The sequence below is a fragment of the Capricornis sumatraensis genome, chromosome 12 (assembly GCF_032405125.1).
Source record: "Capricornis sumatraensis isolate serow.1 chromosome 12, serow.2, whole genome shotgun sequence".
Lineage (NCBI taxonomy): Eukaryota > Metazoa > Chordata > Mammalia > Artiodactyla > Bovidae > Capricornis > Capricornis sumatraensis.
Genome location: NC_091080.1, coordinates 80,626,822 through 80,642,579, shown reverse-complemented (window position 1 = coordinate 80,642,579; position 15,758 = coordinate 80,626,822). Strand labels below are relative to the sequence as shown.

The 15,758-nt window shown below is 40.4% G+C and overlaps 1 protein-coding gene across 2 annotated transcripts in view; it reads left to right on the top strand.

Moving 5' to 3' along the window:
• The window catches only part of LOC138088939 (ATP-binding cassette sub-family C member 4-like), a 157,757-nt gene that overhangs the window by 84,173 nt on the left and 57,826 nt on the right, over positions 1–15,758 (top strand). For both annotated transcript variants that reach the window (XM_068984192.1, XM_068984190.1), the window contains 2 exons: positions 1,555–1,701; positions 3,743–3,822. In XM_068984192.1, coding sequence (XP_068840293.1) covers positions 1,555–1,701; positions 3,743–3,822 — 227 coding nt within the window. The remainder of the gene's footprint in view (positions 1–1,554; positions 1,702–3,742; positions 3,823–15,758) is intronic.

Genomic DNA, 15,758 nt, shown 5'->3' with positions numbered 1-15,758 from the left:
TCTCACAGCCGCTCCAGTGCCTACCGTCTTACTAGGTTTTCTCTGACCTTGGATGTGGGGTATCTCCTCATGGCTGCTCCTTCTGACTTTGGATGTGGTTTTATATGCATAGTGATGCTCATTTATCATTGATAAAAAAATGTAAATGATATTTATTTACAAATGCTTTGTGTTTCCTTAAAACACTTAGTGAGAGGTTAATTGCTTGTTTAGATTATCTGTGAATTATTATTTAGGTTATAATTATCTCTTGTCAAAATATAATAGTTTCTTGCTATTTCTTGAATAGCAATAGTTTGCAAACTAACTAATTGTTAGTTGCAAACAATTAAGTTGTCTGTTTGCAACTTAATATGGTCCTTCTGTACTCTTTAAAACTACTTAGACTTAGAAATTGCTATGTTATTTTTTAAATTTGTTTTGTTTTTATTAATTTTGACTGGAGTATAGTTGCTTTACAATGTCGTGTGAGATTTTGCTGTACAACAAAGTGCCATCAGTCATATGTACATTACACATATGTCCCCATTTTTTTTTAATTTCCTTCTCATTTAGGTCACCACTAAGTAGAATTTTCTGTGCTATAAAAGTAGGTTGTCAGGTAGCTACTTTACATATAAGTAAATTTTCATGTAAATTTACTGTTTACAAGGAAATGGTAAGTCATTTCTCCTGTAATTCTTCCTTCTCATGCTGATATCTAAAACTGAAGTATGCTTTGATTGTGGAATATGTAACTAGTGGGATTTGAAATGTGGCAAAGGTCAGAAGATCAACTATTTTTCATAATTATCTTTCTTTTTGTTTTTAAAAAGTGTTTAAATTACTAAAGTTTTTTTTTTTTTTTTAAGTTTTATTTATTGGCTATGCTGGGTCTTCATCGCTGTGTGGACTTTCTCTAGTTGCCAAGGGTAGAGTCTACTCTAATTGCTACGTGCAGGTTTCTCATTGCATGCCTTCTCTTGTTTCAGAGCATGGGCTCTAGGGTGTGTGGACTTCAGCAGATGCAGCCAGTGGGCTTTAGTAGTTGTGATTCCTAGGGTCTAGAGCACAAGCTCAATAGTTATGGAGCACAGGCTCAGCTGCTCTGAGACATGTGGGATTCACCTGGGTCAGGGATCAAACCCATGTCTCCTGCATTGGCAGATGGACTCTCCAACACTGAACTACCAAGGGAGCCCTGTAATTATCTTTCTTGTGAGTTTTTATTAGAACTTGTAAGTGAATTAGGAAAGCCTAGAATGAAACTGTAATTTATATAAGAGATTTCCCCCCTGTGTTGTTTCTATTTAGTGAGAGGAAAATAGTGATTTTCATATTCTTCTTTATAACTGTATTTTGTGACAGCATCAAGTTCTTATACAACCCATTTCATATGTGTATTTACATATATATACATTTATATATATATATAAATTTATTCTATAGTCTACATGTATAAATTTTTATATAAATCTTATTTATAGAATAAAATACATAATATCTTTATAAACTGTCTTCCATGCTTTAACATCATTGAGGATAAGGCAGAGATCTTGTGCTTCTTTATTTCAGGGTTAACTGTATCTACCATCCTTTTTGGCATCACAAGGTCTCTGTTGATATTCTACGTCCTTGTTAATTCTTCACAAACTTTGCATAACAAAATGTTGTGGTCCATTTTGAGAGCTCCAGTATTGTTCTTCTATAGAAATCCAATAGGTAAGTCAGACACCAGGTTTCTCAGTGAATATGTCTTGTTAACACATTTGGTTCCTGATTACATTTGATATTTGAAAATGGAAGAGATGCTTAGAAGAAAATCACCATTCATTTTCTATGAAAAGCTTCACTAATATTTTTTCCTGCCAGAGAAAATCTGAATAGGAGTATGCAACCTTTTATTTTAATTTGTGTGTGTCTATAAAGATAAATGAATGTTTACTTTGCAGGATGATTTATGAATCCATTTGTAAGACATATGAAGCACCCAACATATGATGCAAATGTGTTGAAATAATTTTGACTAGTTGTTGAAATGTTCCTGTGTTACTAAGGTTAAGCTAACTAGGAAGGACCTTCTTCCAGGAATATCTCTATGGAGACAGGCTGTGTGTTTCTCTTTTTCATTGCTCATCCATTTCTGGGATCACAGAGGTCTGGCATGTGCTCATATTTTGAGGTTTACCTAAGTGGTAATGGAAAATTGATTAAAACACAAGATCAGTTAAATGTATACATATTCTTCAATAAAGTCAACTCTCTAGTTTTATAATGAACTTCTGGTTACATTTAAGAGGCTTTGTGGTACATAGCAGGTGGATCTTCAGTATTAAGTAACAGTGTCCCTGATGGTTTCCCAGTGGTTGTTTCCTCTACTTTGAGGCCTTTGACCTGTATTGCTTCAGAAGACAGCCTCCTGATCTGGGTTTCTGTGAAGAGTTAGTTCTTTAGTGAACATACCCACTCTGTTCAGTTGGTCACACTTGTGCTGAGGCCCAGGGTGGCTTTGTTTTCTCACAGGTGATGATTGACAGGGCCTGTCGAGGCAGGGACGTGACTGGAGGGAGGACAAGTGTAGGCTCAGCCTGGTCATCAACTAGTCATGTGACTGAGGCCAAAGCAGGTAGATTCTACTGGCCAGGCAAATCTCCAGGCAGGATGTTGTCATGGTCTTAAGTGTGGACTCTGGAACCAGCTGGCTGGGTTCAGTCCTATTGCTAGTTAGCTAATAGTAATAGTTACAGTTATGGTAATACTTCTGTGCTAGTTATTTAATTTCTCTGTGTCTTGATTTTCTTACCTGTACAATGAGGATACTGTTCACGCACTTATTAATATCTTGGTATTGTGGGCATTAAGCAGGTTAACAATTCACAGCACTTAGCACATGGGCGGTGCCTAATGAACCTTAGTGAGTAGGACGACATGGTGTCTGGGAACTTCTCTCCTGTGAAATGGGAGTAACCACTGCCCTTTCTGTTCCACAAGACTGTTGTGAGGATTAAATAAGAATGTTGAGGGCAGCATCTTGTGTAGATTTATTCAGCGCATGTTGTTTAGTCCAGGTAGTGAACAGATCACAGGATGGTAAACTGCAGAGGCCCACACAGATCTCATCTTATTATGAAGCCAGAGTGAGGAAGGGATTGGAGGAGTTCATGCTATTATGGGTGTGAAGGTGCTCCACTTTGCCTGTTAATGTGAAAACTACAGTCATAAAGTTGAGAGCATTAAGTGGGACTGAATTTCTGTTCTCACAGCTTCTGAGTGTTCATGACCACAGTTAACCAGGCTCTTTATATTCAAGACCTGTAGGCTTCTCCAGATGCTGACTTACTTATTATTCAAGGATTTGGGATCAAGTTTAAATCCTGAAGGCCACTAATCTTAGAACAGTCAGCACACTATACTTATCTTGTGTCCCCCTCCTGTATCTCTTAGCACGACTTTATTCATTCAAGAAAATAGAAGCCCAAATAAGTACTGCAAAGATAGGCCTGCTTTGCCCAAAAGGCTTAGGGGCTGTAAATTACTTACTCTTTTAGTGGTATATTAAATTGAACTCTTTCCTATCTTTTATTTTCAAAAGTGGAATTTGTAATGTCCCCTGCATTGGCAAGCAGATTCTTATCCACTGTATCACCAGGGAAGTCCCTAAATACATGTGCTTTAAAATTATTGTTTTGATTTGTTCATGTATTGTTTGTCTTAAGGCTCTTATATGAGGAAATGAGTATTTTCTTGTATGCTGTTCTTGCAGGAAGGATTTTAAATCGCTTCTCGAAAGACATTGGGCATATGGATGACTTGCTGCCCCTGATATTTCAAGATTTCATCCAGGTAATATATCAGTCCTGCCAGAATTCTCCCAGGGAAGAGCACAATACCTGTTTCTCAAGGCCTTCTCACAGGGGCTGAGGGTGGGCTTTCAGCCTAGTGTTGTGCCCTGTTACCTTCAGTAAAGGTTATATTTATGAGAGAAAGGTGCAGTTTGGGAGGCTGAGCTAACATGAGGAACAGCTGGATCAGGAGTGGCTACACAGTCTTCTCAAGGTTGGTCTGAAGAGTGACATGCTGGGTAAGTGGTTCCCCCTCTGCCTTCCAGGTTTCTGGTGTGGATTCCCTTACTGTGAGCACATGTCATAACAGGGAAAAAAAAATCACCTCTCATGGAAAGATAGCCTAGATAAACTAAGTTATGCATTGTATTGGGCTTCCCAGGTGGCTCAGTGTTAAAGAATTCACTTGCCAGTGCAGGAGACAGAAGAAACAAGAGTTTAATCCTTGGGTCAAGAAGATCCTCTGGAGAAGGAAATGGCAAGCCACTCCAGTATTCTTGCCTGGAAAAGTCCATGGGCAGAGGATCCTGGTGGGCTACAGTCCATGGGGTTGCAGTCAGACATGTACAAGGCACTGTATTACCACAGAGGACAGATATTTACTGCACTATTTTATTTGGATAAAGCCAGTTGTGGTTACTTACAAAGAAAAAATTGGTAAAAATAAGGTGAAAATACTACTTTAACAAGGACAGTGTAGTTTAGTTGCTAAATTGTGTCTGACTGTTTTGTGACCCCATGGACTATAGCCCACGGAAATGCAGCAGAGATCTGACTGCAGACAGTGTCAACTGTGGGCATGGCTTCAGCAGTTACCAGTGTGAACTACACTGAGACTCAGAAGCAGAGGGCTTTTACTGCAAAGAGGTCTGATTTTTTTTTCTATTCTGCAAACTTATTTTATAAATGTGCCCTTCTGAATTTAACTACATAATTTATCCCCGGAAACGATTTTTCCCTGAAAACAGTGTCACATTTTAACAATGATTGTTAATTACTTTGAAAAGATTTTGTGAATGGTTCTGTTTCTTTGCCATGGCAAGGTAGGCCAACTTGGGTTTCTGCCATGTGCTTACATGGTTAGTTAGTGGTCATAGACAGATTGCCACATGTTTTTTGCATAACACATAGAGGGACAGGGATAGGTGCTACCTGATTTCAGTAGGAAACATTCTCATTAATGAGGAGGGAAAATTCCAGTCTCGCTGATTTCCAATCCCAGCTCTGCCACCTGTAGTTCAATTATCTTGAAGTTGAAGGTGGAGGTGTCCTGTAGGTCATTGGAAGTAAGAGTTTGGTGTTTGGGGGGAGACCTCGGATGAGCATGGAGCCTGTGTACCCTTCACTGAGCAGGTAGTAGCTGAAACTGTGAAGATGACAAGATTGCCCAGAGAGAAGGAAGCATTTTAGGGGCCAATAAAGAAGACTCGATATCAGAGAGAGACCAGAGAGAGAAGGGGAGGAGAGGAGACACAGTGAATAGCAAGGGAGAAAGAAGGAAGTAGGTTGGGGAATCAAGGAAGGACAGATCTGCTCAGTGCAAACGAGAAGGTGAGTCTGTGAAAACTTGTTGGTTGATTTGGAATCAGGAGGTGCTGGTGACCTGAGAAGCAGGTTTCAGATGTGAGGAGGACAGAGTGCAAAGGGCTAAAAATCCAAGAGATGTGAAGGGAGTTGAGGTGAAGACAGGCTACTCCTGGAAGGAGTTTGAATGAAACAGGAGAGAGGCCCATCTCTCCTGTTGAGAGGTATTGCTGGTTGTTGGGGTATACAGTTTGTGAGTTGCATGTATGTGTGAGGTGGTGGGTGGTATTTCTCTCTCTCCCTCCCTCCCTTCAACAAACAGTGATTAGAGTTGAGGTCCTGAAGAACAAGGGTGAGCCAGACCCCTCCCCTCATGGGTGGTCTCCTCCAGCCTCCCTTCAGGAGGGAGACATCCAGAGATTCACCCCTTGCTGCTTTTGGAATCCTAATTGTGGGAGCTCTGTGGAGGAAGTCCTGGAAGGCAAACTGGATGTGGGGGCTGGAGGCAGTTAGGGAGCTTGGTCCAGGAGGTGGGCGGACCTTCTAGGAGGTGACCTTTGATCCCAGGTGAAAAGAAAAGGCTGCTGTGGATGGTGGGGCTGGAGGTGCTGCTGGAAGCAGGGTTCCTATGTGGAAACCTTTCTCTCCCTTCACCTGAGAGTAGGGAAAGAAAGGGGCTGGAAGGGGGTTGTTCAATTTTGTTTTAAAGGACGTAGTTTGTGCCAAGTGTTTTCCACTCATTTTTGATGATTCTGCTTATCCTTGGTGTATTTGATAAACCTTGGAAGATTCTTGATCATTTTTATTTTTATTACTTCTAAAGTGTTTATTTCATATACTTTTCCTCATTTAATTCTTTCTCATTCCCTTAAATGATATCTCAGATAATTTATTTAATATTTTGTAATAGTGATGCCAAGTGTGGCTATGGGAAACCCTGAATTCTGAATAGTGGTCCACACTGCAGGACAGTTCATCCACTCAGGCGATGTCACTCAGAGACCACATCCCAACAGAGGGCGATCATGCGTGTGTGCGCCATCCTGTACACTGACTCTCACAGCTGCCAGAGAAGTTGCCTGACAGTGACAGTATAGTTGTTGGGCAGATTGGAGCTGTTCACCATTTTAAAAAGGGTGAAGGAAAAGCAACATAAAAAATCAATTTATGTAGTGTGATTCCACCTGATAATCATTTATGATGTTGAAAGTTTTAAAGTACAGTGGCGTGGGAAGCCCTGCAGTCTCCCTTTCCAAGCTTGATTCCCAGCTCTCCTTCCTGTCTCTACCCCACAAAGCCAGTCTCCTCTCAGTAAAATAGACAAAATACTACCAACTCCATAAATGTTGTGGGAAGACAAAATGAAGTTGTTTTAATATTATTCTTTTCATAACATCTAAATGCATGTTGAGCACTAAGTAGTAGGTAGTTATTTCTAAAACACCGTTATGTATTTTTAAGTGAGAAAAGTTGTCTGATGACACCAGCATTATGTTGCATTAAATTTATTGTCAGACACAGTTTCCAGGCCTGTAAATACCTTCTCATGTGTTTGTATTACAGAGATTCTAGGTTTGTAATTCTTGAAGATCTTAAGGGATGCTTTCTTATGTAGACTCACAGAATAAAAATCAGTTGTTTTCAAAACTGACCATTGGGCACTAAATATTTCAAATTAACATAATTTTCATACAATTTTCCAAAGTCCAAAATAACATTGAGTAAGGAGTCTCAATTATGCACTGTTTTTGTCATTGAAATCATCACCTCCAAGAAGTCTTCCTACAAATAAAACAAGTGAAAATGAAGGTAAGACATGGAAGTTAAATTTAGGCATTTTAATTATCCTTCAATTAAAAATAAATAAATTTAAAAATACCAAAAATATCACTTATTAAATTTCAAAAAAAAAAAGGGACTTCTGTGAGCATCAGAAGTTGCATACAGCTGCCCTCAGCAAAATGCTTTAATTTATTGAGGAAAACTGAATTGCAAAACCTTTCTTCCTCACACACACCTTATTCAGGAAGAGAAAACAACAACAATCATCAGCTTGGCTGAGCTTAACTGACTGAATCCTCATGTCCTTTCCCCCTTCATGGATCACAGCCTTGTCCTGGTGAAGGGGCTTGTGTAACTCAATGAAGCTGTGAGCCATGCCATGCAGGGCCACCCAATACAGACAGGTCATAGTGGAGAGTTCTGACAAAACAAGGTCCACTGGAGGAGGAAATGATAAACCACTCCAGTATTCTTGCTGTGAGAGCCCCGTGAACAGTATGAAAAGGCAAAAATATATGACACTGGAAGTAGAGCCCTCCGAGTTGGAAGGGATCCAATATGCTACTGGGGAAGAGTGGAGGGCAGTTGCTAACAGCTCCAGAAAGAGTGAAGCAGCTGGGCCGAAGTGGAAATGACACTCAGCTGTGGATGTGTCTTTTGGTAAAACTGAAGTCTAATGGTATAAAGAATGATATTGCATAGGGACCTGGAATGTTAGGTTCATGAATCAATGTAAATTGAATGTGGTCGGATGGGAATGGGTGAATTTAATTCAGATGACCATTGTATCTATTTCTGTGGGCAAGAATCCCTTAGAAGAAACGGAGAAGCTGCCATAGTTAACAAAAGAGTCTGAAATGCAGTCCTTGGGTACAAACTAAAAAATGACAGAATGATCTCGGTTCTCTTCCAAGGCAAACCATTCAACATCACACTAATACAAGCCTATGCCCCAGCTACTAATGCCAAAGAAGCTGAAGTTGACTGGTTCTGTGAAGACCTACAATACCTTCTAGGTCTAATACCAAAAAAAAGATGTCCTTTTCATCATAAGGAATTGTAATGCAAAAGTAGGAAATCAAGAGATGCCTGTTACTCCAACAGGCAAGTTTGGCTTTTGGAGTACAAAATGAAGCAGGGCAGAGGCTAACAGAGTTTTGTTAAGAGAACACATTAGTCATAGCAAACACCCTCTTCCAGCAACACAAGGGACAGTTCTACACAAGGACGTCACCAAATGATCAACACCAAAATCAGACTGATTATGTCCTTTTCAGCTGAAAATAGAGAAGTTCTATACAGTCAGCAAAAACAAGACCTGGAGCTGACTATGGCTCCAATCATCAGTTCCTTATTGCAAAATTCAGGCTTAAATGAAGAGAGTAGGGAAAACCACTAGGCCATTCAGGTTTGACCTAAATCAAATCTCTTATGGTTATACAATGGAGGTGATGAATAGATTCAAGGACTTAGATCTGGTAGACAGAGTGCCTGAAAAACTATGAACAGAATGAACCACTGCTGTTGCCATTTAGTCGCTTAGTTGTGTTTGACTCTTTGTGACCCCATGGACTGCAGTGCTCCAGGCTCCTCTGTCCATGGGATTTCCCAGGCAAGAATACTGGGGTGGGTTGCCATTTCCTTCTCCAGAGGATCTTCCTGATCCAGTGATCAAACCCGCATCTCCTACACTGGCAGGCAGATTCGTTACTACTAAGCCACCAGGGAAGCCCAATGAGCACTTCTAAGATTTTTAATGATCATTCAATGATCATTCTGCTCTCTGAACTGAACAGGCTGTTATGCCCTAAATAGCTGGGAATCTAGAACTTGCCCCCTCATGGGAGAGACCAGAAAGAACCACAAGAAACCCAACAGGGTTAGAAAATGCAGACAGAAGGGGAAACATATAATACTTATATGTGATACAGTATCAGGCAGAAGTTAAAAGAAAAGACTTGAGGTCATAATGACTGAATTGTTTGAATTTGGGCAAATCAATAAGCCTCTCTGAGCATCAGTTTCCTGCTTTGCAAATGGAGAGAATAATCCCTCCTAATGTTGATGTGAGAATGAGATTATATAAAGCCTGTGAAATACTTGAGATTAGGATTCATGACAAGTCTTATAAAGTGTCATCCATTATTGGTATTTGGAAGCATGGCATAACCATTACTTCTTTGCTTGTTGGCTAGATCTAGAGAATTGTGGATTTCTGTGTTATGAGAAAACTTGTCATATCCTCTAGCAATAAAGCAAAGCCTTATTTTTCTAGTTTTTTGGTTGGACAGGCTTTTAAACAAAACCATTAACATTTTCACAAGCATTATTTTCTTTTCTTTGCTGCTTTTTTATATATTTCACTTACAAGTCATTTAGAAACCAGTGTGGCTTGTCATAAACACCAGCTCACAACACAGCATCCTTTTGGAGGATGAGAGATGCTCATGGGACTTCCTTCCATAGGTGGTGGGGACCTATCCTTTGCCTTAGTCATCCTGACAACCTAACCAGGCTACTTGCTTCCACCAAGAATGCCGACCTGGAGTGGACACAGTTCAATTTCCTGAGATTCATGATTTTACAAAATACAGATTTTGTATTTCCACTGGTATGTGTGTACCAGTTCATGGTGCATAAAATAGTAAATGTCAAATTGATCTTCTCTTTGGTCTATATTGAATAATCTTGTTTGGTTTTGTTGATTCAGAGGTCCAGCACTTTTCCCCCTAGTCTCCCATAAATGCTTAGAAGTTTCAAAACAGCAAGTCTTCACTAAGAAAAAGGATAACTTGAAAGAGAAAAATGATACAGAATAAGAAAAGAAACATCTCTTTAAAATATATATTAAAAAAGAAAAGAAACATGTCAAAAAATGTTACTTATTGCCATGTCCCAAAATTTGTCAGTCTTTGGAAGGCTTGGATTTGGGAAGATAATTCAGAGAGGACAAAAACTGTAGTAGACATGAAGTTTATTGGTCATGTTATTTTAAAAGTGCATCTTCAAACAAAATAGACCTCAGATGTGAATTTCACTGCGACTAAAGAAAAGCCACAGTCACTTTGGTACATGTGACCGCATCACCACATCTAGGAAAAATTGCACTAGCTCTGATATGTTCTTGGATAATACTAAACTGTTCTAGTGGTTAGAATGAGAGGCCTGTTAGGGCTCAACTTCATGAGATTCTTAAGATATTTTGGGGTCATCAACCTATGAACACCTCATCCCTCCTCCCCTGGCTGCTGGCACCCAGAGCACACTGATGACAGTAATGGTGGAGTTAGAGTTTCTTTTTGTTATGCATGAACTGGTTAACACTTTTGTGTGTGACCTCATTTAATTCCCATTACCAACTGTGGTGCTGGAGAAGACTCTTGAGAGTCCCTTGGGCTGAAAGGAGATCCCACCAGTCCATTCTGAAGGAGATCAGCTCTGGGATTTCTTTGGAGGGAATGATGCTGAAGCTGAAACTCCAGTACTTTGTCCACCTCATGCAAAGAGTTGACTCATTGGAAAAGACTGTGATGCTTGGAGGGATTGGGGGCAGGAGAAGGGGACGGCCGAGAATGAGATGGCTGGATGGCATCACAGACTCGATGGGCATGACTCTGAGTGAACTCCAGGAGTTGGTGATGGACAGGGTGGCCTGACGTGCTGCGATTCATGGGGCTGCAAAGAGTCAGACATGACTGAGCGACTGGAATGAACTGAACTGAACTGAACTGAACCATCTTTTCATGTTGTTGGTATATCCCAGTTTTTACTAAGATTGAGAATGGGTGTAGAGTCTTACCCTTACAGTATTGTAAAGTAAAATAAAGTAAAAATAAAAATAAAAATAAATAATAATATGCAGGAAGATTTGTCCCAAACTCTGTCTTAGCACAATACTGGTCTAGTGGAATATCCTCCCTAGGTGTAGGCTGTCATTCTCTGCAAATTAAAGAATTTTTCTGAATTGTAAAAAATCACCATTTTCTCTAAAGTGAAAGATTTCATCTAAGAATTTTTTTTTAATTTGTTCATGTGGATTCATAGACTTTGGATAGAATTTCCCAAATAGTGTGCTCCAATTGGGAAATATATAAAAGTAATGATTCTCTTTATTTGGGGGGCATCAGGACTTGAGTCACTTACTTCTGGGACAATATGTTTCTTTCTATATATCCATTATTGTCTCTTTGCCAGGCTGACAGAGGTGTAGAAACACTGGCCATGGTGATATGGGCCACCATAGCGGCCTGAAATCCAAGTAGATGGGGGGAATTATGTATGTAGGCTTAACTGGGCTTTTTGGAATTCCTGGGAATGTAGGAGAAAGAAATGAGGTTGGCTTCAAGGAAGGGATGTGTATTGTACACCAGAATCTTTTGTTTCCTTCTTCAAATGACTTTTTGTTTAGATACTATTTTCATCTTCTGCCAACTTCTATAAAGAGTTTGAGATAGCTGGCAATAAAAGATTCACAAATGTATATTCATATAACTTTAAACACATACACTGTTTACACACACACACACACACACACACACACATATATATATATATATATATATATATATATATATATATATAACATTCAATCCACAATGAGGGTGGCTATAGTATTACCAACAAGTAGATGTCAGAAACAACCTCTTTAAAATATTTCAGAATGTAGTGGCATGAAATCTGAGGAATGTAATCTAACTTTGGAGCTCTGAGAGCATTAATAATGGGTCTTCTTCTTAAAGAGATGGGAATACCATACCACCTGAAAGAAGAGAGTGAAAAAGTTGGCTTAAAGCTCAACATTCAGAAAACTAAGATCATGGCATCTGGTCCCATCACTTCATGGCAAATAGATGGGGAAATAGTGGAAACAGTGGCTGACTTTATTTGGGGGGGCTCCAAAATCACTGCAGATGGTGATCACAGCCATGAAATTAAAAGATGCTTACTCCTTGGAAGGAAAGTTATGACCAACCTAGACAGCACATTAAAAAGCAGAGATATTATTTTGCCAACAAAGGTCCGTCTAGTCAAGGCTATGATTTTTCCAGTAGTTATGTATGGATGTGAGAGTTGGACTATAAAGAAAGCTGAGTGCTGAAGAATTGACTCTTTTGAACTGTGGTGTTGGAGAAGACTCTTAAGAATTCCTTGGACTGCCAGGAGATCCAACCAGTCCATCCTAAAGGATATCAGTCCTGGGTGTTCAATGGAGGGACTAATGTTGAAGTTGAAACTCCAATACTTTGTCAACATGATGCAAAGAACTGACTCATCTGAAAAGACCCTGATACTGGGAAAGATTGAGGGTAGAAGGAGAAGGGGATGACAGAGGATGAGATGGCTGGATGGCATCACTGACACGATGGACATGAGTTTGAGTAGACCCCGGGAGTTGGTGATGAACAGGGAGGCCTGGGATGCTGCAGTATATGGGGTCGCAAAGAGTCAGACACAACTGAATGACTGAACTGAACTGAACTGAATGCATACCTAAGGAAAAAGCATTGGCTCAGCTTCCGTAGAACCCTTCATTTTGATTTTACCTCTGCTTCCCAGGTTATCTTCCAGGTTGGGTTAGTCTTAAATGGCCCTCACGTGGGGAGAGCCAAATTATTGAAACTGATTAATGTTGTCCATCAAATGATGTGATTCTGCTCAGTTCAGTTCAGTTGCTCAGTTGTGTCTGACTCTTTGTGACCCCATGAACTGTAGCATGCCAGGCCTCCCTGTCCATCACCAACTCCCTGAGTTTATGCAAACTCATGTCCATTGAGTCGGTGATGCCATCCAACCATCTCATTCTCTGTCATCCCCTTCTTCTCCTGCCCTCAATTTTTCCCAGCATCAGGGTTTTTTCAAATCAGTCAGCTTTATGCGTAAGGTGGCCAAAGTATTGGAGTTTCAGCTTCAACATCCATCCTTCCAATAAACACCCAGGACTGATCTTCTTTGGGATGGACTGGTTGGATCTCCTGGCAGTCCAAGGGACTCTCAAGAGTCTTCTCCAACACCACAGTTCAAAAGAGTCAATTCTTAGCCACTCAGCTTTCTTTACTGTCCAGCTCTCATATCCATACCTGACTACTGGGAATACCATAGACTTGACTAGATGGACCTTGTTGAAAAGTAATGTCTTTGCTTTTTAATATGCTGTCTAGGTTGGTGATAACTTTCTTTCCAAGGAGTTCAGTTCAGTTCAGTCAGTTCAGTTGCTCAGTAGTGTCTGACTCTTTGCGACCCCATGAATTTCAGCACACCAGGCCTCCCTGTCCATTACCATCTCCAGGAGTTCATTCAAACTCACGTCCATCGAGTTGGTGATGCCATCCAGCCATCTCATCCTCTGTTGTCCCCTTCTTCTCCTGCCCCCAATCCCTCCCAGCATCAAAGTCTTTTCCAGTGAGTCAACTCTTCTCATGAGGTGGTCAAAGTACGGAAGTTTCAGCTTTAGCATCATTCCCTCCAAAGAAATCCCAGGGTTGATCTCCTTCAGATTGAACTGGTTGGATCTCCTTGCAGTCCAAGGGATTCTCAAGAGTCTTCTCCAACACCACAGTTCAAAAGCATCAATTCTTCGGCACTCAGCTTTCTTCACAGTTCAACTCTCACATCCATACATGACCACTGGAAAAACCATAGCCTTGACTAGATGGACCTTAGTCATCAAAGTAATGTCTCTGCTTTTGAATATGCTATCTAGGTTGGTCATAACTCTCCTTCCAAGGAGTAAGCGTCTTTTAATTTCATGGCTGTAGTCACCTTCTACAGTGATTTTGGAGCCCAGAAAAATAAAGTCAACCACTGTTTCCACTGTTTCCCCATGTATTTGCCATGAAGCGATGGGGCCAGATGCCATGATCTTAGTTTTCTGAATGTTGAGCTTTTTTTTTTAAATATGAATTTATTTATTTTAATTGGAGGTTAATTACTTTACAATATTGTATTGGTTTTTCCATACATCAATATGAATCTGCCACAGGTATACACGTGTTCCCCATCCTGAACCCCCTCTCCCTCCTCCCTCCCCATACCATCCCTCTGGGTCATCTCAGTGCACCAGCCCCAAGTATCCAGTATCATGCATTAAACCTGTACTGGTGATTTGTTTTATATATGATATTATACATGTTTCAATGCCATTCTCCCAAATCATCCCACCTTAGCCCTCTCCCACAGAGCCCAAAAGAATGTTGAGCTTTAAGCCAATGAGTTTGCTAAAAAATTGTAATTTGAATTTTTTATTTACATTTTAGCAGGTTTTTATGACAACCAACATGCTGTTAAGATAGCAAGCCAGATGACTTAAGACCAGACTTAGAAGGCCCTGGCAGAACCCCTCCCCAAGAACATGAAAGTTATAGCAGATAGAATGCATATTTAATTCAGTAGCTAGAAGCAGTTGTTCTTCTGTAGGTCTAATAGGAGAGAGGTCAGTCAGGCCTATTTTTTTCCACTAATTCCTGGAAAGTATTGCCTCAAAATCCCATCTTCTTCACTCTGGGTTTTATTTTGATACCACAGCAGATGTGGGAAAAACAGGAAAAGTACATGGGTCTCCATCCAGATAATACAGTTTGGTTCCCAAGGGCTCCTGAACACTGAGTCACAGTTCTGGACATTTCCTCCTCCTTCCAGGTTCCTCCTGCCTGCAGCCAAGACTCTAGGATTCCCTGAGTACAAACCACTCCTGCCTTTCTCCTTGACCTGCAGTCCTTCCTGGAAAAACTTAGGATAGCCACTTACCCTCCCATCTTTATGCCATATCTGTAAATGAAAATGGAGTTCTTACTTTTCTCATTCACAAGATGGTTGTGAAGATCCTATGAAAAAACTGATCAGGAAGAGCTGTGAAATGATAACCCACATCCTTGTGATAAAGATATGACCACCCCTAACCCATCCCTCAGAGACGCACCTGGGCCAGCTGCCCTCGGTGACAAAGTGGGGAGGCCCTGGGGTGGCAAGCACGGGATGCAGGTGCTGGTGCTGAGAGGACCCAGAATAACCAGTGTTAACTCAGACAGGCATCTTAACTTCTCATCTCAGCTCCCTTCTGGTCAAAATTTCCATCAATTTTAGTTGCTGCCCGCAAGTTTTTCTTGCCGCTCTTTCTATTCGTTAAACCAGCCTGTAACATTCAGCCATAAGTCTCTTCTTAGAATTGTCTAAAAATGTTCCTGAATTCTCCTCTGTGTTTCCCCAGCACTTTCTGCCTTGTGCAGATCACCATGAATTTGTTTCCACCTGAGATCATAAGCTTTGGAGGCCTTGGCCCAGACCCAACCTGCACATCCTCACCGCCATACCCCACTGCCATAGCAGGCAGAAATTAAATGTTGATTGCATTCTTAAAAAGTAAGGGTATCATACTTTTCCTGATAAAGATGGATGCTTAAAGCAGCAACAATCAATGATTTTGTTTTCTCTTCTACCTGCTCTCTTTTTTTGACCAAGATAGAATAACCAAGATAGAATAATCTCATGGGATAATGTGATGATTAAGAAAATGCTCATGGAACTCTAAGCCCATTGTCTTATGTACAGTAAACATTTGGTAAATGGAATCTGTTGTTGCTACAATCATTAACTTTTGGAATAGGCATTTTAAATACTTATTATAATGATAGATGG